This window comes from Oncorhynchus clarkii, chromosome 12 (genome assembly GCF_045791955.1).
Source record: "Oncorhynchus clarkii lewisi isolate Uvic-CL-2024 chromosome 12, UVic_Ocla_1.0, whole genome shotgun sequence".
In the NCBI taxonomy this organism is placed as follows: Eukaryota; Metazoa; Chordata; class Actinopteri; order Salmoniformes; family Salmonidae; genus Oncorhynchus; species Oncorhynchus clarkii.
This window is the reverse complement of record NC_092158.1, coordinates 22605979-22631203: the sequence shown is the minus strand read 5'-3', so window position 1 is coordinate 22631203 and position 25225 is coordinate 22605979. Positions and strand designations below refer to the sequence as shown.

The 25225-nt window shown below is 42.9% G+C and overlaps 1 protein-coding gene and 1 pseudogene across 1 annotated transcript; both read left to right on the top strand.

Moving 5' to 3' along the window:
* Positions 1-19250, top strand: LOC139422880 (sushi domain-containing protein 2-like). The gene is made up of 16 exons (XM_071174321.1): positions 1-198; positions 946-1144; positions 1273-1424; positions 1571-1738; positions 6451-6625; positions 12541-12742; positions 14851-14936; positions 15026-15294; positions 15468-15611; positions 15716-15874; positions 16263-16511; positions 16704-16887; positions 17021-17115; positions 17231-17407; positions 18823-18919; positions 19064-19250. The coding sequence occupies exons 1-16, from the start codon at positions 135-137 to the stop codon at positions 19122-19124; spliced, it is 2481 nt and encodes an 826-aa protein (XP_071030422.1). The 5' UTR covers positions 1-134; the 3' UTR covers positions 19125-19250.
* A 1774-nt stretch (positions 19251-21024) lies between these two features.
* LOC139421931 (heat shock protein beta-1-like) lies at positions 21025-23564 on the top strand (annotated as a pseudogene).
* The last annotated feature ends 1661 nt before the right edge of the window (positions 23565-25225 follow it).

The window sequence follows — 25225 nt, the reverse complement described above, 5'->3', positions numbered from 1 at the left end:
CCGGACTGTTGAGCACAACCCGTAACTCATATTGGTAAAAATCTAGTAATTGCAGCTAGCTGGAAGCCTCTCTGTACATTGCATAGTACAGTATCAAGGACCGGCTGTTGGTAAACAAACAGTCAAACATCAGGATGGGAAGAGCCTCTTACTTGGCTGTGATTTTCATCTGTTTTGTTTCCAGTAGCAGGATATCTGGTAGGTAGTGGAAACTTTGTCATACTAAATCTATTAATGGTGGTTCCACATGCAACTTGAAAAGGAAAAAATATGTTGCAGCTCAAGGTTTTTGGTTGGTAGTTGTGTTCAGTGGTGAAAAAAGTACCCAATTGTCATACTTGAGTAAAAGTAAAGATACCTTAATTGAAAATGACTCAAGTAAAAGTAAAAGTCACCCAGTAAAATTCTACTTGAGTAAAAGTCTGAGTATTTGGTTTAAAATATATCAAAAGTAAATGTAATTGCTAAAATATACTTAAGTATATTCAAATTCCTTATATTAAGCAAACAAGATGGCACAATTATTTAGATTTTTTAAGTTTAAGGATAGCCAGGGGCACACTCAAACATTCAGACATAATTTACAAATGAAGCCTGTGTGTCTAGTGAGTCCACCAGATCAGTGGCAGTAGGGATGACCAAGGATATTCTGTTGATAAGTGCATGAATTGGACCATTTTCCTGTGCTGCTAAGCATTCAAAATGTAAGTGTACTTTTGGATGTCAAAGAAAATGTATGAAGTAAAAAGTACAATATTTTCTTAAGGAATCTAGTGAAGTAAAAAATATAAATAGTAAAGTACAGATACCCCAAAGAATGACTTAAGTAGTACTTTTAAGTATTTTTACTTAAGTACTTTACACCACTGGTTGTGTTATACTGTAACACCACACTTTATTTTTCTCCACTCTCATTTCACATGTAATTTTATATTTTTCTTACAGGACAGTCATGTGAAGGAAAATGTGGTGGCAAATTAGAATCCTGTTCTTGCCATGCCACTTGTGTATCCCTCGATAACTGCTGTGCGGACTGTGGGGAGTACTGTGTCGATGTCACTCCATATTCCGGATCAATATTTGGTGGAACTGACTTTATTGTCCTCAAAGCAACTTTTAATGAGAGCTCCCAAATAATCTGCAGGTAGATGCAAAATACTTATTTCACTTCACTTACCTAACATATTGCTGAGTTTACATTCTAAGTTCTGTGATTGTATGGCTGGTAGATATGCATATTAAAGCTACTGAAAACTGTCTTTCTAATTGAAGGTTCAATGATGAAATCAAAACGGTGGGCTATGTGGACACAGACAGCAGAGGCCACTGCATATCACCTCTACTGTATGAAACAGGGTTGGTTCCTTTTCAGATCTCTACAGACAATGGTACAACCTTCAGCAGACATGGAGCTTGGTTATCAGGTAGGGAAACCCTGTGCAGCACTGATATATGGCAGCTATTTATCACAAAATCCGACCAGATACACTTATTTAAAATGTCAATACCCCTTTCTTACCAATTTACAGTAAAATGCATTGATACTCCGTTTGTGTTTTTTAATCTACAGTCCATCCTGGAAAGTTAGATCCCAGTTTCAAAGCTACTATAATCAACGCAACCCAGTGGCAGTACTACGGCACCCCAAAAGTTGGAGGCCCGTTGGACATGACATGGAACACCTCACAGGTCAGAGCAGAAAAGGTCAACATAGAGCTCTGGGGATACATGGAGAAAGGTGAGTAACAGCTAAGTCCTGCCAACATCTTACCATTTGCTGTCAGTGCATTTTTTTTACATTTCACCTTTAGGTAGGTTCTCATTTACAACTGCGACCTGGCCAAGATAAAGCAAAACAGTGCGACAAAAACAACAACACAGAGTTACATATAAACAAACGTACAGTCAATAACACAAAATAAAATAAAAATATATGTACAGTGTGTGCAAATGTAGAAGAGTAGGGAGGTAGGAAATAAATAGGCCCAAGAGGTGAAAATAATTACAATTTAGCAATGATACTGGAGTGATGTGCAGATGATGATGTGCAAGTAGAGATACTGAGGTGCAAAAGAGCAAGAGGGTAAGTAATAATATGGGGATGAGGCAGTCGGGTGTGCTATTTACAGATTGCCTGTGTACAGGTACAATGATCGGTAAGCGGCTCAGACAGCTGATGCTTAAAGTTAGAGAGGGAGATATAACACTCCAGCTTCAGAGGTTTTGCAATTCGTTCCAGTCATTGGCAGCAGAGAACTGGAAGGAAAGGTGGCCAAAGAAAGTTTTGGCTTTGGTGATGACCAGTGCAATATACAGTGCCTTGCGAAAGTATTCGGCCCCCTTGAACTTTGCGACCTTTTGCCACATTTCAGGCTTCAAACATAAAGATATAAAACTGTATTTTTTTGTGAAGTATCAACAACAAGTGGGACACAATCATGAAGTGGAACGACATTTATTGGATATTTCAAACTTTTTTAACAAATCAAAAACTGAAAAATTGGGCGTGCAAAATTATTCAGCCCCCTTAAGTTAATACTTTGTAGCGCCACCTTTTGCTGCGATTACAGCTGTAAGTCGCTTGGGGTATGTCTCTATCAGTTTTGCACATCGAGAGACTGACATTTTTTCCCATTCCACCTTGCAAAACAGCTCGAGCTCAGTGAGGTTGGATGGAGAGCATTTGTGAACAGCAGTTTTCAGTTCTTTCCACAGATTCTCGATTGGATTCAGGTCTGGACTTTGACTTGGCCATTCTAACACCTGGATATGTTTATTTTTGAACCATTCCATTGTAGATTTTGCTTTATGTTTTGGATCATTGTCTTGTTGGAAGACAAATCTCCGTCCCAGTCTCAGGTCTTTTACAGACTCCATCAGGTTTTCTTCCAGAATGGTCCTGTATTTGGCTCCATCCATCTTCCCATCAATTTTAACCATCTTCCCTGTCCCTGCTGAAGAAAAGCAGGCCCAAGCCATGATGCTGCCACCACCATGTTTGACAGTGGGGATGGTGTGTTCAGGGTGTTGCTTTTACGCCAAACATAACATTTAGCATTGTTGCCAAAAAGTTCAATTTTGGTTATATCTGACCAGAGCACCTTCTTCCACATGTTTGGTGTGTCTCCCAGGTGGCTTGTGGCAAACTTTAAACTACACTTTTTATGGATATCTTTAAGAAATGGCTTTCTTCTTGCCACTCTTCCATAAAGGCCAGATTTGTGCAATATACGACTGAATGTTGTCCTATGGACAGAGTCTCCCACCTCAGCTGTAGATCTCTGCAGTTCATCCAGAGTGATCATGGGCCTCTTGGCTGCATCTCTGATCAGTCTTCTCCTTGTGTGAGCTGAAAGTTTAGAGGGACGGCCAGGTCTTGGTAGATTTGCAGTGGTCTGATACTCCTTCCATTTCAATATTATCGCTTGCACAGTGCTCCTTGGGATGTTTAAAGCTTGGGAAATCTTTTTGTATCCAAATCCGGCTTTAAACTTCTTCACAACAGTATCTCGGACCTGCCTGGTGTGTTCCTTGTTCTTCATGATGCTCTCTGCGCTTTTAACGGACCTCTGAGACTATCACAGTGCAGGTGCATTTATACGGAGACTTGATTACACACAGGTGGATTGTATTTATCATCATTAGTCATTTAGCTCAACATTGGATCATTCAGAGATCCTCACTGAACTTCTGGAGAGAGTTTGCTGCACTGAAAGTAAAGGGGCTGAATAATTTTGCACGCCCAATTTTTCAGTTTTTGATTTGTTAAAAAAGTTTGAAATATCCAATAAATGTCGTTCCACTTCATGATTGTGTCCCACTTGTTGTTGATTCTTCACAAAAAAATACAGTTTTATATCTTTATGTTTGAAGCCTGAAATGTGGCAAAAGGTTGCAAAGTTCAAGGGGGCCGAATACTTTCGCAAGGCACTGTACCTGCTGGAGCATGTGCTACGGGTCGGTGTTGCTATGGTGACCAGCGAGCTGAGATAAGGCGGGGCTTTACCTAGCAAAGACTGATAGATGACCTGGAGCCAGTGGGTTTGGCGACGGATATGTAGTGAGGGCCAGCCAACGAGAGCACACAGATCGCAGTGGTGGGTAGCATATGGGGCTTTGGTGATAAAAATGATGGCACTGTGACAGACTACATCCAGTTTGCTGAGTAGAGTGTTGGGGGCTATTTTGTAAATGACATCTCTGAAGTCAAGGATCGGCAGGATGGTCAGTTTTACGAGGGGATGTTTGGCGGCATGAGTGAAGGAGGCTTTGTTGCGAAATAGGAAGCCGATTCTAGATTTAATTTTGGATTGGAGATGCTTAAAAATAAATCTTACAGTTTAACCAGACACCTAGGTATTTGTAGTTGTCCACATATTCTAGGTCAGAACCGTCCAGAGTAGTGATGCTAGTCGGGTGGGAGGGTGCGGGCAGCAATCAGTTGAAGAGCATGCACTTAGTTTTACTAGCATTTAAAAGCAGTTGTAGTCCATGGAAAGAGTGTTGGAGGGCGTTGAAGCTCGTTTGGAGGTTTGTTAGCACAGTGTCCAAAGAAGGGCCAGAGGTATACAGAATTGTGTCGTCTGCGTAGAGGTGGATCAGAGAATCACTAGCAGCAAGGGCAACATCACTGATATTTACAGAGAAAAGAATCGGCCCAAGAATTGAACCCTGTGGCACCCCCATAGAGACTGCCAGAGGTCCGGACAACAGGCCCTCTGACTTGACACACTAAACTCTGTCTGAGAAGTAGTTGGTGAACCAGGCGAGGCAGTCATTTGAGAAGCCAAAGCTATTGAGTCTGCTGATAAGAATGCGTGATTGACAAAGTAAAAAAAAAAGCCTTGGCCAGGTTGATGAAGACGGCTGCACAGTACTGTCTTTTATCGATGGCGGTTATGATATTGTTTAGGACCTTGAGCCTGGCTGAGGTGCACCCATGACCAGCTCAGAAACCAGATTCCATAGTGGAGAAGGTGCGGTGGGATTTGAAATGGTCGGTGATCTGTTTATTAACTTGGCTTTTGAAGATTTTAGAAAGGCAGGGCATGATGGATATAGGTCTATAACAGTTTGGGTCTAGAGTGTCTCCCCGTTTGAAGAGGGGATGACCGCGGCAGCTTTCCAATCTTTGGGGATCTCAGACGATACGAAAGAGAGTTTGAATAGGCTAGTAATATGGGTTACAACAACGTCTGCGGATAATTTTAGAAAGAGAGGGTTGAGATTGTCGAACCCAGCTGGTTTGTAGGGATCCAGTGAAGGAGAAGCGGGTGAAGGAGAAGCGGGGGGTGGGGGGAAAAGTTACTGCAAGGGGTGCTGAGATGTTGGCCAGGGTAGGGGTAGCCAGGTGAAAAGCATGGCCAGCCGTGGAAAAATGCTTCTTGAAATTATCGATTATCGTAGATTTATTGGTGGTGACAGTGCTTCCTATCCTCAGTGCAGTCGGCAGCTGGAAGGATGTGCTCTGATTCTCCATGGACTTTACAGTGTCCCAAAAGTTTGGGAATTAGTGCTACAGGAAGCAAATTTGTGTTCGAAAAAGCTAGCCTTAGCTTTCTTAACCTACTGAGTATATTGGTTCCTGACTTCCCTGAAAAGTTGCATATCACGGGGGCTATTCGATGCTAATGCAGAACGCCACAGGATGTTTTTGTGCTGTTCAAGGGCAGTCAAGTCTGGGGTGAACCAAGGGCTATGTTCTTAGTTCTACATTTGTTTGAAACGGGACTGCTTATTTAAGATGGAGAGGAAAGCATGTTTGAAGAGCAACCAGGCATCCTCTACTGACGTGATGAGGTCAATATCCTTCCAGGATATCGTCCAGGTCGATTAGAAAGGCCTGCTCGCTGAAGTGTTTTAGGGAGCGTTTGACAGTGATAAGGGGTGGCCTTTTGACCGGGACCCAGTACGCACGCAGGCAATGAGGCAGTGATCGCTGAGATCCTGGTTGAAGACAGCAGAGTTGTATTTAGAGGGCAGGTTGGTCAGGATGATATAGCCCATGGTTACGGATTTAGGGTTGAACCTGGTAGGTTCCTTAAATGATTTGTGTGAGATTGAGGGCATCTAGCTGAGATCGTAGGGTGGCCGGGGTGTTAAGCATGTCCCAGTTTAGGCCACCTAACAGTAAGAACTCTGAAGATAGATGGGGCGACGATCAATTCACATATGGCGTCCAGGGCACAACTGGGGTCCGAGGGGGGTCTATAACAAGCGGCAATGCTGAGAGACTTGTTTCTGGAAAGGTGGATTTTTAAAAGCAGAAGCTCGAATTATTTGGGCACAGACGTAGATAGTATGACAGAACTCTGCAGGCTATATCTGCAGTAGATTGCAACTCTGCCCCCTTTGGCAGTTCTATCTTGTCAAAAAATGTTACAGTTAGGGATATAGACATTTCAGGATTTATGGCATTCCAAGGATACTCATGGATGTTTCATGTCATAGGGGATCCCTACTCAGAGTCCTGGCAGGGTAAATGGGAGTACCTGTACTCTCTTGGGAGGGACCAGCCTAACAGTGGTGCCTTCAGATTTGTGCCCAAGACAGCAGGGAAGCCCTTCTCAGACTGGGAGGTCGGCTGTCTACGCATCAGCCCCAGTACTCACCCAGATGGAACATGGTACGGCAAAAGACTCGACACACTCACATTTAAACTGATAACAAAAATAGCATACAGCATTTTTTGCAGCACAACCTACCAGTGGTGGAAAAAGTACCCAATTGTCCTACTAAAAGTAAAGATACCTTAATAGAAAATGACTCAAGTATAAGTGTCACGACTTCCACTGAAGGTGGCTCCTCTCCCAGTTCGGGCAACGCTCGGCGGTCATCGTCGCCGGCCTAGTAGCTGCCACCGATCCCTTTTCTTTTTCTTTTGATTTTGTCTGTCTTGTGTTCACCTGTGTCTAGTTTAGGCTAATCAGTGGGGTATTTAATCTCGCCCTACCCGCTAGGTTTTGTGCAGGATTGTTTGTGTTACTGTCGTTGGCTTGGGTTGCGTTTTTCCCTGTTAAGCAGGTTAATTTCACTTGACTGTTTTTCCCACAAGTTAGTTTAGTCAGAAGACTTTGTTCCTCCATTTTCGACTAGACTGCGTTCCTGTTTTCTAGGGGCTGCTTTTGTGGTCCTGTACCTGTTTTGTTGGTGGACAGTAATAAAACGCCCTTCTTGGAATTCTTGCTCTCCTGCACCTGACTCCACACCCACTTCTCCTAGGGAGATATTGAAAGAATCCCGCACCGAAAAATCATGGAGTCAGCAGGAGCGGACGCGCCCTCCCCGTCCATGGAGGAGAGTGTCCTCCAGCATACCTCCGTTTTACACCGTCTGTGGACGGCTATGGATCAAGTGATGGCGAGAATGGAGAGATGTGAGAGGAGCGGCCTCCCTACCCCGTCTTCAGCAACTCTCCAGCCTGCACCACCACCTTCTCCTGCGGCATCCGGACCCAGCAGGATTCGGCTCGCGCTCCCGAGGGAGTACGATGTGACAGCTCCCGGGTGCAAGGGGTTCCTGCTCCAGCTGGAGCTTTACCTGGCAACCGTTCACCTGACTCCTTCGGGAGGAGAGAGTGTCAACGTCCTCGTCTCCTGCCTGTCGGGCAAAGCCCTGGAGTGGGCCAATGCGGTCTGGGAGGGTCCAGACTTGGCGAGGGATCATTACCCAGAGTTCACCCACCGCTTCCGAGCTGTGTTCGACCACCCACCGGAGGGCCGAGCGGCGGGTGAACGTCTGTTTCATCTGAGGCAGGCGACGAGGAGCGACTTCGCGCTGGAGTTTCGGACCCTGGCCGCCGGTGCGGGGTGGAATGACAGGGCCCTGATGGACCACTATAGGTGCAGCCTGCGGGAGGATGTCCGCAGGGAGCTAGCTTGTCGAGACACCACCCTCACTGGACAACTTGCTGGCTGCTCGCGGAAGTCCAGATCGGGTTCTGTCCGTTCCATCCCCCAGCACTCCCACTCCGACACCAATGGAGTTAGGGGGTGCTGCAGCTAGGGCGACCGGAAGAGGAGCCTCCTCCTGCACCAGTTGTGGTCGGAGAGGGCACACTGCCTACCGGTGCTGGAGGAGCTCGTCTGGGAGTCGAGAGGGCAGGCAGAGCACTGCTCGGGCACCCCAGATGAATCAGCACCAGGCTCACCCAGAGCTCCCTGGTCATATGTATGTGTTGATTTATTTTCCTTAGTTTTCCCCCCATTCCCATCATAAGGCGCTAGTAGATTCAGGCGCAGCGGGGAATTTTATGGACCGCGGGTTCGCGCTTAACTTCTTATGGCTGGGGGCAGTATTGAGTAGCTTGGATGAATAAGGTGCCCAGAGTAAACTGCCTGCTCCTCAGTCCCAGTTGCTAATATATGCATATTATTAGTATATTTGGATAGAAAACACTCTGAAGTTTTTAACACTGTTTTAATGATGTCTGAGTATAACAGAACTCATATGGCAGGCAAAAACCTGAGAAAAAATCCAACCAGTAACTGGGAAATCTGAGGTTGGTCGATTTTCAACTCATTCCCTATTGAAGATACAGTGGGATATTGGTCATGTTGTACTTCCTAAGGCTTCCACTAGATGTCAACCGTCTTTAGAAACTTGTTTGAGGCTTCTACTGTAAAGGAGGGGCTAATAAGGGCTCTTTGAGTCAGTGGTCTGGCAGATTGCCACGAGCTGGTCACGCGCATTCACATGAGAGGTAGCTCGCACTCCATTGCTTTTCTACAGACAAAGGAATTCTCCAGTTGGAACATTATTGAAGATTTATGTTACAAAAACATCCTAAAGATTGATTCTATACATCGTTTGACAGGTTTCTACGGACTATAACGGAACTTTTTGACATTTCGTCTGCTCCTAGTGAACGAGCTTCGTGACTTTGGATTTGTTTACAAATGAGCTAACAAAAGTAGCTATTTGTACATATATTATAGACATTATCTAACAAATCAAACATTTATTGTAGAACTGGGAGTGCATTCTGATGAAGATCATCAAAGGTAAGTGAATATTTATGTTATTTCTGACTTCTGTTGACTGCACAATATGGCGGATATATTTTTGGCTTGTTGGGTCTCTGAGTGACGTACTCAGATTATTGCATGGTTTGCTTTTTCCGTAAAGCTTTTTTGAAATCTGACACAGCGGTTGCATTAAGGAGAAGTGTATCTAAAGTTCCATGTATAGCACTTGTATTTTCATCAACATTTATAATGAGTATTTCTGTAAATTGATGTGGCTCACTACTGAACATAACACGCCAATGTATACTGAGATTTTTCTTATATAAATATGAACTTTATCAAACAAAACATACATGTATTGTGTAACATGAAGTCCTATGAGTGTCATCTGATGAAGATCATCAAAGGTTAGTGATTAATTCTCTCTCTATTTCTGATTTTTGTGACTCCACTCTTTGGCTGGAAAAATGTCTGTGTTTTTCTGTGACTTGGCTCTGACCTAACATAATCGTTTGTGGTGCTTTTGCTGTAAAGCCTATTTGAAATCGGACACGGTCGTGCGATTAACAACAAGAATACCTTTAAAATGGTATAAGATGTTTGAGGAATTTTAATTATGAGATTTCTGTTTTGAATTTTGCGCCCTGCACTTTCACTGGCTGTTGTCATATCAATCCCGTTAACGGGATCTCAGCCCATAATACGTTTTAAATGAGGGATTCCCTTGGTTCAGATGGACCAACCCTTCCCCGTGCACGCCCTAGATAGTCGACCATTAGGGTCAGCGCTGGTCAAGGAGGCCAGCGTTCCACTGGACATGGTGACGCAGGGGGGTCATGTGGAGCGGATTAGTCTCTTCCTCATTGATTCTCCTGCGTTTCCAGTGGTGCTGGGAATTCCCTGGTTAGCTTATCACAATCCCCAAATTTTGTAGGAAACAGGGGGCTCTAAAGGTGTGGTCAGAGGTGTGCTCAGGTAGGTGTGTGGGAGTTTCCATCGGTGCAACGACGTGGAGAGTCCGGACCAAGTCTCCACCGTGCACAGTCCCAATTATGCCAATTTGGCTATCGCTTTCTGTAAAAAGAGTGCGACCCAATTACCACCTCATCGACGAGAGGATTGTGCGATAAACCTCCAGGTAAACGTCACACTTCCCAGGAGTCACGTGTATCCCCTGTCACAGGAGGAGACGGTGGCTATGAAGACATATGTCACCGAATCTCTGGGACAGGGGTACATTCGGCCCTCCACGCCTCCTCAAGTTTATTTTTTTGTGAAGGAGGGAGGTCTGCGTCCGTGCATTGACTATAGAGGTCTAAATTCCATCACAGTGGGGTTCAGTTACCCGCTACCTCTCATCGCCACGACGGTGGAGTCATTTCACGGAGCACGCTTCTTCACAAAACTGGATCTCAGGAGCTCGTATAACTTGGTGCGTATCTGGGAGGGAGATGAGTGGAAAACCGCGTTTAGTACCACATCTGGCCATTATGAGTACCTCGTCATGCCGTATGGGTTGAAAAATGCTCCAGCCGTCTTCCAATCCTTTTTAGACAAGATTCTCAGGGACCTGCACGGGCAGGGTGTAGTGGTTTATATCGATGACATTCTGATGTATTCCGCCACAAGCGCTGCGCATGTGTCTCTGGTGTGCATGGTACTTGGGCGACTGTTGGAGCATGACCTGTACGTCAAGGCCGAGAAATGAGTGTTCTCCAAACAAGCCGTCTCTTTCCTGGGGTATCGCATTTCCACATCTGGGGTGGTGATGGAGTGTGACCGCATTGCGGCCGTGCGTAATTGGCCGACTCCGACAACGGTAAAAGAGGTGCAGCGGTTTTTAGGGTTTGCCAATTACTACCGGAGGTTTATCCGGGGTTTTGGGCAGGTGACTGCTCCCATTACCTCAACCCCGGTGCACAACTGAGCAAGAGGACAAGTACATTAGAGCGTCTAGTTTGAGAAACAGACTCCTCACAAGTCCTCAACTGGTAGGTTCATTAAATAGTATCCGCAGAGCACCAGTCTCAACGTTAACAGTGAAGAGGCGACTTCGGAATGCTGGCCTTCTAGGCAGAGTTGCAAAGAAAAAGCCATATCACAGACTGGCCAATTTGACGTTGATGTTGAGACTGGTGTTTTGCGGGTACTATTTAATGAAGCTGCCAGTTGAGGACTTGTGAGGCGTCTGTTTCTCAAACTAGACACTCTAATGTACTTGTCCTCTTGCTCAGTTGTGCACCGGGGCTCACACTCCTCTTTCTATTCTGCTTCGAGCCAGTTTGCTCTGTTCTGTTTAGGGAGTAGTACACAGAGCTGTACGAGATCTTCAGTTTCTTGGCAAATTCTCACATGGTATAGCTTTAATTTCTCGGAACAAAAATAGACTGACGAGTTTCAGAAGAAAGTGCTTTGTTTCTGGCCATTTTGAGCCTGTAATCGAACCCACAAATGCTGATGCTCCAGATACTCTACTAGTCTAAAGAAGGACCGTTTTATTGCTTCTTTAATCAGGACAACAGTTTTCAGCTGTGTTAACATAATTGCAAAATAGTTTTCTAATGATCAATTAGCTTTTTAAAATTATAAACTTGGATTAGCTAACACAACGTGCCATTGGACCACAGGAGTGATGGTTGCTGATAATGGGCCTCTGTACGCCTATGTAGATATTCCATTACAAATGTGCCATTTCCAGCTACAAGAGTCATTTACAATATTAACAATGTCTACACTGTATTTCCGATTAATTTGATGTTATTTATTTTATTATAATATTTTTTGTTACCCCTTTTTCTCCCCAATTTTGTGGTATCCAATTGTTTTGTAGCTACTATCTTGTCTCATCGCCACAACTCCCGTACGGGCTCGGGAAAGACGAAGGTTGAAAGTCATGCGTCCTCCGATACACAACCCAACCAAGCCGCACTGCTTCTTAACACAGCGCCATCCGACCCGGAAGCCAGCTGGCAGCTGGCAACCTTGGTTAGCGATGAGACAAGGATTTCCCTGCCGGCCAAACCCTCCTTAACCAGGATGACGCTAGGCCAATTGTGCATCGCCCCACGGACCTCCCGGTCGCGGTCGGTTACGACAGAGCCTGGGCGCGAACCCAGAGTCTCTGGTGGCACAGCTGGCACTGCAGTACAGAGCCCTTAACCACTGGAGGCCATATTTGATGTTATTTTAATGGACAAAAAATGTGCTTTTCTTTCAAAAACAAGGACATTTCTAAGTGAACCCAAACTTTTGAACGGAGGTGTACATGTTGTTGTAACTGCGTTAGCTACCTAGTCATAAACCACATACATGTTGTTGTAACTGCGTTAGCTACCTAGTCATAAACCACATACATGTTGTTGTAACTGTGTTAGCTACCTAGTCATCAACCACATACATGTTGTTGTAACTGTGTTAGCTACCTAGTCATCAACCACATACATGTTGGCTGAAAATGAAGAAAATAAAGTTATTGTTCAACATAAAGTTGAGCAAATAAGTTGAGTAGGCTCCATCAGTGTATGCAGACATAGTCATACAGATAAATTGTCACCGTGATATGAATGTCCTATAGGAATGTCCAGGCAGTGTGGACAGAGGACCATGCTCTAGCCTGGCATCTGGAGGACAAGTTCAGGCAGGACTCAGCCGTCTGGGCACTGGATAAGTGTAAAGCCTGGGACCAGCTGGAGGAGACACTGCCAGACTTCCTCTCTGAAATTATTGACTGTCCATGCACACTGGCTCAGGCTAGAGCAGACACTGGGAGGTTTCATGTAAGTCAAAGCAGTAAACTATGGTATAGATGTAGGATCTTAATTTGATCACCATGTTGCAGGAGAACTGTCCACGTATTTGAGGTTTAAAAATGCTTCTGAAGTTTCAAATCAAATCAAATTGTACTTGTCACATGCACCGAATATAACAGTGAAATACTTACTTACAAGACCTTAACCAACAGTGCAGTTTTAAGAAAATACAACCCCCCAAAAAAGTAAGAAAATAATAACAAATAATTAAAAGAGCTTCAGTAAATAACAATAACGGGGCTATATGCAGGGGGTACCGGTACAGAGTCAATGTGCGGGGGCACCGGTGTCTAGGTGATTGAGGTAATATGTACATGTAGGTAGAGTTATTAAAGTGACTATGCATAGATAATAAAAGAGAGTAGCAGCAGCATAGAAGATGGTGGGGGGGCAATGCAAAAAGTCTACTGGTCAACTACAGGTAAAAGAGGACCGAGCACGCCCCCATTCTCATCAACGGGGCTGCAGTGGAGCAGGTTGAGAGCTTCAAGATTCTTGGTGTCCACATCACCAACAAACAAACTTGGTCCAAGCACACCATGACAGTCGTGAAGGGGGCACGACAAAACCTATTCCCCCTCAGGAGACTGAAAAGATTTGGCATGGGTCCTCAGATCCTCAAAAGGTTCTACAGCTGCACCATCGAAAGCATGGTTGCATAACTGCCTGGTATGGCAACTGCTCGGCCTCTGACCGCAAGGCACTACAAAGGGTAGTGTGAACGGCCCAGTACATCACTGGGGCCAAGCTTCCTGCCATCCAGGACCTCTATACCAGGCGGTGTCAGAGGAAGGCCCTAATAATTGTCAAAGACTCCACCACCCAGTCATAGACTGTTATCTCTGCTACCACATGGCAAGCGGTACCGGAGCGCCAAGTCTAGGTCCAAGAGGCTTCTAAACAGCTTCTACCCCCATGCCATAAGACTCCTGAACATCTAGTCAAATGGCTACCCAGACTATTTGCATTGCCCCCCTCCCCTCTCCACACCCCTGCCACTCTCTGTTGTCATCTATGCATAGTCACTTTAATATTAACTCTACCTACATGTACATACTACCTCAACTAACCGGTGCCCCGCACATTGACTCTGTACCGGCACCCCTCTGTATATATTGTTATTTTTTACTGCCGCTCTTTAATTACTTGTTACTTTTATCTCTTATTCTTATCCCTATTTTTTGACACTGCATTGTTGGTTAGGGGATCATAAGTAAGCATTTCACTGTAAGGTCTACACCTGTGGTATTCGGCGCATATGACTGATAAAATTTGATTTGATGAGTCGTCCCTGGTCGTGCAGTCATGAGTGAACAGGGAGTACAGGAGGGGACTGAGCACTCGCCCGTGTTGGGGATCAGCGTAGTCAATGAATAGCATTCTCACATAGGTGTTCCTTTTGTCCAGGTGTGAAAGGGCAGTGTGGAGTGCAATAGAGATTGCATCATCTGTGGGTCTGTTGGTGCAGTATGCAAATGAGGGTGGGTCTATGGTTTTTGGGATAATGATGTTGATGTGAGCCATGACCAATCTTTCAAAGCATTTTATGGCTACAGACGTGAGTGCTACGGGTCAGTAGTCATTTAAGCATTTTACCTTGGTGTTCTTGGGCACAGGGACTATGATGGTTTGCTTGAAGCATGTTTGTATTACAGACTCAGACAGGGAGAGGTTGAAAATGTCAGTGAAGACACTTGCCAGTTGGGTAGCGCATGCTCAGAGTACAAATCCCGGTAATCCGTCAGGCTCTGCGGCCTTGTCAATGTTGACCTGTTTAAAGGTCTTACCCACATCGGCTGAATGTATCAACCTCTATAAATATGTCCATTAATCACAATCCACATAATTCACATTTCCTGTTGCTGCAGGATTATTTTCCTGCTGTAAACTGGCACAAATTAAGATCCTACACCTGTACCTTGATCAGTAAAGGCTAATATGTTTGTGCTCCCAACAGTGCAGGCATAGCATACATACAGTATTGCTTTACATGTATGATAGATACCAGTAAAATAAAGGAGTATGATACAGTTTGCTTTGTGCATTTTAATTGATGCTTTTCCTTTCACCCACAGACAGATTATGGCTGTGATATGGAGAAGGGGAGTGTGTGTACCTACCACCCAGGAAGTGTGCACTGTGTGCGGGCCATACAAGCCAGGTAAGTCCCATAACAATCTAATGATTTGTCAGTCATTAAGAGTCCTCAAGGCCTATTTGTATCCTGTGTTTCATATTCACTGTTGACAGCCCCAAGTTTGCAGCAGGACAGCAGTGTTGCTATGACCACACGGGGGCCCAGGTTTTGACAGATGACTCCATTGGCGGGAGTACCCCAGACAGAGCCCATGACTGGGGCTCACCCCCATTTGTAAAGCCCCCCAGAGTCCCTGGGTTCTCCCACTGGCTCTACGACGTCCTCAGCTTCTACTACTGCTGCCTGTGGTCTGACAACTGTCACTACTACTTCAAACGCAGACCCTCCAGTGACTGCAGGACCTACCAAGTACCAAAAGCAGGTGAGAAAATGGCTCTGGTCTATAGTATGACTGTCTGATTCACGACATTACAGCTGTCTGAACATAATATTATACAGTGTCTAAAATGTAGATATTTTTTTCTGTTATTTACTATCGTTTCAATGTCATCTTAGAATAATTTATAATAATGGTATTGCATTTTTTATCACTAGGTGTGGTGTTTGGAGACCCCCACTTCATAACATTTGATGGCGTCAGTTACTCCTTCAATGGAAAGGGGGAATACACCATTATAGTCTCAGAAAGCAAGGAACTGACAATACAGGGCAGAACAGAGCCGGTAATACTGACAAATGGTGAGTTTTTAAGAAAACCTATAGTTAGAATGAAAGAGACAAGAAATTCATTATCAAGAAATTATTTTTACATTGATTATTATTCATAAACATTAATTTCACAGGCAGCATGGTGAAAGCAACAAAGCTGTCAGCGGTTGCCATGAGAGAGGGGACCTCTGACATCATTGAGGTGCGACTCGGAAACCCTCAAGACCACCTACAGGTGCTGCAGAACCAAACCTCCCTCTCCTTCTCTGAGCAGAGCTGGATGGATCTGAAGGGTGAGACCTTGGGCTTTTTTAATTGACCTTTGGATTCATGGAAGAGCTATTGTTTTCATAAAATAATCAATGCAGTGGAGAGATAATGCAGCAGAGATAAGGATGAGCTGGCTCACTGATGAAGAGATATAAGGGCTGTCTGTGCCCTTGTGAAATTACTAACACATATTTACAACTGCTTTAAAGTCCTAGCTTCCCTGCATAAAGAGAATGATTCAACTTTAATTTCAAGTTCAAATGTTTGACATCAGTATTCACCAAGTCTGCACTGAGCTGTAAATGTGGATGTAGAATCTAGAATGGAGATTCTATTTTCTAAAATGTCAACCAGATAAGATAAGAAAAATGTGCAGTTCTAAGATATGGATCTAACATACTTATTTTCCAGGTGTGTTTGTATTTTCGCCCAACCCTACAAATGTGACTGTCATGTTCCCCTCTGGAGCTGGAGTGGAACTGAGACTGAGAGGGGGAACCATGACAACCACAGTGCTTCTACCAGAGGTGTTTAAGGATTTTACCCGTGGACTGTTAGGAAAGATGAACGGTGATCCCAAAGATGACCTGGTTACCAGTGATGGTCAGACTGAGTCTGATCAAGGCAATGCAGAGGGGCTGTTTAATTTCGGGGCAAGCTGTGAGTAAATACAAAGTCTGCATCTAATTAATATCATACATGTTCTCCAGACAGATTACAGAGATATTGTTAATCACTAACTAAGGTTCAGTGTACTCATAATGCAATTGCACACAGTTGTCATGTGCACAACAAATGCAGTCAATACATTTTTTACTCAGTAAAAATATGCTTTTACTTAAATTTTTCCAGGGGCTATATTGAACGAGTCCACGCTCTTCACGTACGATTCGGAACACTTGTTGAACTCATATCTCCATGCTCCAAAACACGACGCCAGTTTCCGTCCAGTGTTTTCCATCCCTGAGGATCCAAATGATCCTCTCGGCAGCCAAGCCTCTGAGCTGTGCTCTGGAGAGGGCTCTCTGTACTGTAGGTACGACAAGCATGGATCAGAGGAATCTAGCCAGACATCTGCCATCTTCTGTTATCACACACAGTACACTACACAGTACATAATGTTCTCTTCTGTTTATTGCTTGAAATATCTTATCATATTTGCATTGTAGGTATGATACGCTGATGGCTCGTAGTCTGGAGATGGGCAACGCCACCAGGGTATCTTTTCAGAGCCACAGGTCTGTAGTGGAGGATCTAGAGCCAGGTAGGTAACCTACTGTATAACAAAATAACAAACAATGAACATAAGCACATTTGCACCGTTAGTCATAGAATTAATATAGCGGTAAATTAAGCCCATCTTATCTCATTCTCTACAGTGGTGTCCTGTGGCTGGCTTTCTCCACCCACAAATGGAAAGAAGGAGGGGACCAGATATTTACAGGGAGCTGTGGTGAAGCTGTCCTGTGACTCTGGCTATGTCCTCTGGGGGTCAGAGGAGCACACATGCCTGGGGACTGGTCAATGGTCTGGTGAAACCACGACCTGCGTGGCTGGTATGGACCATAGCTGAAATCAACAGCAAAATTCTATGCTACTGGTATGAATCATTGCTGAAATCAACAGCAACATGATATATGCTCCTGGTATGTAGGAAATACCAGTATGAAAATGTATTGTGGCAGACCAGGGGGTTTGGGTCAAAACATTTACACAGATCAGACACGGACAGAGTAGGATTAGCTCAGTTTCAAAGCTATTTATTAAAATAATAGTCCAAAAGAATAGGTCTCCCCCAAGAGACCCTCTCCGGGATACCATCTTCTGGGCTCCGGGTCTAGCTGTATCCTGTGGTGATCTAAAAAAAAAATAAAATAATACAAATTTTAAAAAAGAACCCTATCCTGTTACCGCCCCCAACTATACAGGAGTCCGTTCCTCCTCCAGTCTCTCCCCAGTGTGCTGCCCTTCTGGCAGCTTTATGGGACTTGTACAGCTGGTGAGCAATCAGCCCTTGATTACTCACCAATCCCCAATCAGCCCCAATTAGTCCTGGCAGGAGAGCCCGCCGACCCGGCACGTCCAGCAGATGGAGCCATCGCCTCGTGATCTATACTCCGTCTGTCACCAGGCCTCGACAAGTCTCCCCCTGGTGGTTGACCTGCTGTACGCCACAGTATGCACTCACTACTGGAAGTCGCTCTGAATAAGAGTGTCTGCTAAATGACAAAAATGTAAATGTAAAAATGTATTTATCATCACTGAAATCAACAGCAAAATGCCCTATAATTCTGGTAAAAATGATCACTAAAATCAACAGCAAAATGCTCTATAATTCTGGTAACAAATTATCACAATTATCACATTATCAACAACATGAAATCAATATTGGCTGAGGATCAATATCATGGGTGTATTGCCAGTGAGGTCACATCAACTTTACCATGCTTAATGTTTGAAATCAGTTGCTTTTTATGTACGGCGTGTCCTGTCTTCTTTTGATTTCCCCAAATTATTAAAAAAAATCATAACTTCACCACCGATTCATGTGCTTTGTTTAAGCCCCTTTTACAACCCCTCCACTAATACCGTTGACATGAGTTGGCAGGGACAGATATGGGAGCATATTGCTATGGCAATGAGACCAGACTGAGTTTGAATCATCACATACAGTATAATTGACACAATTCTTTAAATATCCATAGCATAGGGTAGCTAAAGTACTGTTATGATACTGAAGGATGCTGTAGTCACTATACTATTATTTACTGTGCGTCATCATGAATAACATAGGTATGAAATTGAGTATCTGAAAATCAAAGGTTTGCATTCTCCTTTTTGACTGTGGACAAGCTGATAATCGCTCCTCCTTTATCGAAAAGGGAAGCATTTCAAAGCCCTCACAACAAAATGATTTATCTTTCCCTCTAAAGCCACACTTAAACTACAGTATATGCTCTTTGTTTTGCAGATAATCTCAGGGGAATTGTGGTTGGTTCAGTTATTGGAGCACTAGCATTAATCCTAATGATAGTAACACTCATAATCAACAGCAGACAACATAAAAGGTAGGGTATAGTGATCTTCAGTGCCTTACATTTTTGTTTACACACTTCCTCAGAAAAATACACCTTTTACACTATACATGTACCTTCAAGGTTGTGAGCTCAATGCTACAGCAGTTTAACATGTCTTCTTATTTTTCTGTTCAGAGAAACTGCAGCATCTGCTGTGTCAGATGATGGTCAAGATCAGATCAGGGTGGTTTTCTAATGGACATTCTACAGGATCCATAGAACAGTTGGTTTAAGAATACCAGCACAGAGAATGACTGCATCACAGAAAGCCTCGACTATCTCACAGAAAGCCTTTCAGTAAACTTCAGTACTAGGCTATATTCTTCAATAGACACACTCCATAAATGTTTGTATGTAACCCACTTTTGCATAAAGGACTCAGATTTGTCTCAAGGTTAGAGTTGCAAACATAAACATTTGTTCTACTGCTGATAGTGAAAGTAGAGTTAATTGCACCATAATGTATCTGGTTATATGGCAAAACACAATACCTGTTGATTTAAAACAGTACTGTACCTAATGGCATGCATATATCCACACTTCTAACTCTGTAATGCAAAATATGAATGTATGGCATGTAATAATATCAGCAATGAAATTCATGATATCTCTTCCACTACCATACTAATAAATGGTATCACTGCACACTCACGGTACTGATTGAGTCAGGTGTGAGGTTCATTGTTTGAATTATTTATGACAGATGTTTTATTTATGTAACCGACAGGTCACTGGTTTGAGTCCCTAAGCCGACTAGGTGAAAAAAATTGGCCGATGTACACTTGAGCAAGGCACTTAACCCTAATTGCTCCTGTCAGTCGTTCTGGATAAGAGCATCTGCTAAATGACTAAAATGTAAAATGGAGTTTAGGGGGCCGAGTGGCGCAGTGGTCTAAGGCACTGCATCGCAGTGCTAGAGGTGTTACTACAGACCCGGGTTTGATCCTGGGCTGTATCACAACCGATCGGGAGTCCCATAGGGCGTCACACAATTGTTCCACGTTAGGGGAGGGTTTGGCCAGGGTGGGCCGTCATTGTAAAAAATAATTTGTTCTTCACTGACTTGCCTAGTTAAATAACATTGAGTTATCGATTACGTGGGAGAGAAACATAAACAAGTAGAACTTCACCCAAGAGACTGGAGTTGAGCATAATGAATGGAGAGGGCTTGAGGTGCTGACATTATGTTAGATCATCTGATACACTGGCGCAGGCTTATTCGATTCATTGAAGCAGGGAAACCCAGAGGACAGACCTACAGGCTCGTCATATAAAAATTCTCCTCTCTAGTGTCAGTCTGTCTATTAGAACTCCATCACTCCCTCAGATGTGGGAGCCACAGGGTCAACATGTGAGTGAATGTTACATGCCCATAGATGTACATAGAAGTGGAAGTCACTGCAAAATAACCTTCTGAACATATTAGGTATCTGAGGATACCAAAGCTCCAACAGTGGTGCAAACAGAAAGGTCATGTTTTGGAGTTTGAGGCTGTGACCCCCCTCCCCCTGTTTATACTGTAGCTCAGGGGTAGCTTAGCAGTTTCTGTGGTGAATGTACATGCTGTCCCTGCACATGGCAGAGCGATAAGATTACTATGGAGAGGACAAAGAGCACCAGTATATGACAAGACTGCAGAGGCCAATCATTGAATAAACCCCATCGTTGCTGTTGCCGGATTCATCCACCAACTACTTGCCGTTTGCGCTATAAATACAATTTGAGTTATCCTCTGCAGGTCCCAGGGCAACAGAGGAGCAGCACCACTGTTCCAGCCATGCCTATCAACTCATCCCATGGATAACACTTACTGCTTGATAGGTGCTAGAATGGATCAGCTGGGTATATAAATGTTGTGAGTGATGCTGATTTGTCCAGGGCAATCCATCCCACTATGAGGCAGCCTTCCTGAACTCTTTGGGGGAAAATATAGCTGCTCTTTTGTATGGCGAGTCTAAGTCATTAAACCGGATAAACCAGTCATTAAGCCATTGTAATTAGATAGAGATTGAATAACATTAGCTAGCCAAGGGGAAACTAAGAGAGGAGACAGGCTCCACCCCCCAGTACCACTCTCAGAAGGTGATTCAGAAGTCATGGCTGACCACAACAAGGTATTACCCCGTCCTCTTTTCCGCTGAGATGTAAATTGGGATCCTTTCCGTGAGTGGACACAGCCTAGCCACATGATCATGGAGAAGGACTCTGGCCTCCCTCCTTTCCTGGATCCAGGCGATGTGAGCTGGATAGATTGGGCTAGGAATACATTGGCATCATCCTCCTGGCCAGGGTACACACACTATCCCCTCTTCAGCCTCAGCACTGTTCTTCCTGCTGCAGTGGCACCCCAGAATTCAGCCAGGCTTCAGAGGCAACTGTCTGGAGGAGTGTCAGAGATCAGGATGGAACAGGGCAGATGGAGGATCACCCTGGATGTTAATCACTTCTCACCAGAGGAGATATCAATCAAAACCAAGGGGGGCTTCCTGGAGATTGCAGGTAGGAACATTATTTCTCTGGTTAAAAAAAGAAAATGGAATATGGTTTTTGGAACATCCATTGTTAAATATCTTTGACAATTTACTGTTGAAATGTTAAGATGTCCACATGCTCCAAATTCCATTACTTCAATAATTTTTCTCAACTCATATTTTAAGGTCAACATGATGAAAGGGAAGATGAACATGGATCAGTCTCAAGGTGCTTTATAAGGAAAAACAAGTAAGTTGTAATGGTTGAATAGGAAACAAGGTCTCTCACAATGTTATGGCAAAGACATCTCCCGGTAATGAAACTAAGAACTGAATAAATAATGTGTGCAATTGAAAGTCTTTGTGTTGATTGTTATAGGAGACGTTAAATCATTTCCCACGGTTTAATTACATTTGTTAAAACAGATGACATGCAGCCATTTGAACCACAGTAAACATATTGTAGCCTGTCTGTGTTGTAAGCAAATTGTTGTTGTTTGTTTGTTGAAGGCTGCCCCCTGGTGTGGACTTGCAGCACATCAGCTCATCTCTGTCTGGTGAAGGGGTTCTCTTAGTAGAAGCACTTCTACCAGGCTCAGTTACCACCATCCTCCCCAGTGACATGGTCATCCCCATTCAGATCAAGCATGAGCAGGAGGGGAAAGAGTGAATCCAGTTGTCCAGATGTTGAGATCCATCACAATTAGATATAAATCTTGGGGTAAAGCTTAGAAGTGAATGACAGTGTTGACAACTTTTGACAATAATGTGATTGTGTATTAGCTCTTGGTCATTCAAAATGACAAACATAGTGGCTTCTATTGCTGTTGAAACCCTGTAACTTAATTTACTCTCATTGTAACCGCAAGGTTGTCAGGTTTTTCTATGCATTTTGGTTAATCATGTCCCATGATTTAACTAGCAAAACCAAGATAAACAGAAATCGTCAAGACTGATGAAATGTACTTTCTCATTTGTCAAATGATAGGTTAATTGGGAGTAAAAATTACCATGCGTAGGGCTAGGCGTCCTGCTAGCGGGACAACTTCCAGTGAAGCTGGAGGGCACGCAATTCAAATAAATAATCATAAAAATGATGGATATTAAACATTTAGGTACATACAAGTGTCTTATATTGGTTGAAAGCTTGTTAATTTAACTGTAACTGTAACTGTAAATAAAATGGGGGAAAAGTATAATATAGCATTTTATGACTTACTATTTATAATCAATTATAATTATGGATTTGTTCGATTTACAGTAGCTATTACAGCAAAAGCATGCCATGTGATTGTTTGAGGACGGTGCCCCAAATCAAAATATTTTTCCACTGGCACAGGTTTCATAAATTCACAAATAGCGATGAAATATTCACTTACTTCTTGAAAATTATCCTCCGATTTGTCATCTAAAGGGTCCCAGCTATGACATGTAGTATAGTTTTGTTAGATAAAATTCTTCTTTATATCCCAAAAAGTATGTTTACTTTGCGCTATCGATTTGAGTAATCCACTCGTTCAACATGTAGAGAAAGAAATCCGAAAATCTACCCCTAAACTTTGTTTCAACAAGTCAAAATACGTTTCTATTTACTCCTCAGATACCCTTAAATGTTATCAAGCTATAATATTTCTTATGGAAAGAAGTATGTTCAATAGGAAACCGATTTTAGCAGGTGCGTTTTGTCTTCATGGCGCGCCCAAACATGAATTTCCAAGACTGTGTCCCTTTACTAAAACTGATATTTCTTATTCGTTTTGGAAGTTACAAGCCTGAAACCTTGAACATAGACTGCTGACACCCTATGGGAGCTAGAATTCAGTATGCCCCTATACTTTCCATTGTAAGAGCATGATCTCGCTCAACAAAAAACATTCTGGTTGGTTTTTCTTTGGATTTTCTCCTACCATATCTATTGTGTTATATTCTCCTACATTATTTTAATATTTCTACAAACGTCCATGTGTTTTCTTTCCAATGATACCAATTATATGCATATTCTGGCTTCAGGACCTGAGCAACATACAGTTTACCTTGGGCATGTCATTCAGGCGGAAATTGAGAAAAAAGGGGCCTAGCCCTAAGAAGTTCTAAGAATGCTGAAACAGTTCAATATTGCTATTTCTATGAATGTAATAATTTTTTAATAAAAACAATTAACAATCCATGGCAAAACTACCCATATTGAGGAGGGTTGGGGGCTCTTATGTAAGCTGTTAAACTCTTTGTATACAAACTACTGATGGTCATACCAATGATAATAAAGCCAATTGATTTTAAATTTTATTTACATTTGAGGTCCTCTGTAAGTATAAATATATATATATATTATATATAATATATATAATAATATATATATATATATATATATATATATATATATATATATATATATTATTAAATTACTACAAAATACCATAGAAACGCATTAAATAACACATTCATGAATGGCAAAAAAAACAGTCAAAAAATAAATCATAAGAATTAAGGTTTGAAGTGTCTGTCCTATATCTAGGAGATATAAGAAAGTCCAGGAAATATATTTTTGGACACATATTTAACCCCTTTTTTTGTTGCCACAAAACCACCTCCATTCTTCCATTTATTTGTATGGGTAACCTTCAGATGAATCCAGTGACATTTTAAAATATATACAGTGGCAAGAAAAAGTATATGAACTCTTTGGAAATACCTGGATTTCTGCATAAATTTGTCATAAAATCTGATCTGATCTTCATCTATGGCCACAACAATAGACAAACACAGTCTGCTTAATCTAATAAAGGGTCGATTTAGCAAGCTAGCTACTGCAGGACATCAATACAAGCAGACGAGAAACAGACATGTTCTCTGACAATGATGATGTTTTTCTTACGATGTGATTTGATTGGTGTGCAGCCAAATCCAAACTGGCCTCTCTTGGGGGGCGTTTTGCTACACCAGGACAACCCACAGTTTGGCGAATTATATATTTTTAAAAAATATCAAGGGAGGCCAAATGCTTGCTGGCATCAATCAGTCAAATGCTACGGTGACAACATGTCATACTACAGTATTTTGTTCCAGACAGCATCAGATACATGAGCTACACATACAGAGACAAGGGGGCGCTGTTTCCCTTGCTTGGATGACTTCTCCAGTGAGATTCAGCCACTTGCGAATTGTCTGAAAATTGTCGAAAAATGGTATCGTCCTGGCCCTATTGTATATACATTTGGCCTACTATAAATTTGATGATTTACCTCAGGTGAGACTTGTGTCCAGAAGCGAAGTCGAGCTTGAACGAGACAATCCTATGTTTGGGGCATCACAGGAAACTAGTCCTAGTGCCTTCAGCCCCATAAACCCCTGGAAGCCCCAGTCAGTGTCAGCTGAATATCATGTCTGCATTTGTTATCCTATTTCTGGCAGTGTAAGAATCCATAACAACATACTCTAGGCATAAATTATGAATAAAAACAAATATGTACATTCTGTCTGTAAGACAAGACTAGACTTACTAGATTTCTTGTAAACAGTACTCAGACCCCTTGACTTTTTCCACATTTTGTTAAGTTACAGCCCTATTCTAAAATGTATTAAAATAAAAAATCCTCAGCAATCTACACACAATGTCCCATAATGACAAAGCGAAAACAGGTTTTTAGAAATGTTTCCATTGATCATGCTTGAGATGTTTCTACAACTTGATTGGAGTCCCTCTGTGTTAAATAAAAATTATTGGACATGATTTGGAAAGGCACACACCTGTCTATACAAGGTCCCACAGTTGACAGTGCATGTCAGAGCAAAAACCAGGCCACGAGGTCGAAGGAATTGTCCGTAG

Excerpts from the sequence above, each read along its gene's own strand:
- LOC139422880 (XM_071174321.1), top strand. The coding sequence starts at position 135 with ATGGGAAGAGCCTCTTACTTGGCTGTGATTTTCATCTGTTTTGTTTCC. Across the intron at positions 6,626-12,540 it reads ACTCACCCAGATGGAACATG|GAATGTCCAGGCAGTGTGGA; the intron begins GTACGGCAAAAG and ends AATGTCCTATAG. Across the intron at positions 17,408-18,822 it reads AACCACGACCTGCGTGGCTG|ATAATCTCAGGGGAATTGTG; the intron begins GTATGGACCATA and ends TTTGTTTTGCAG.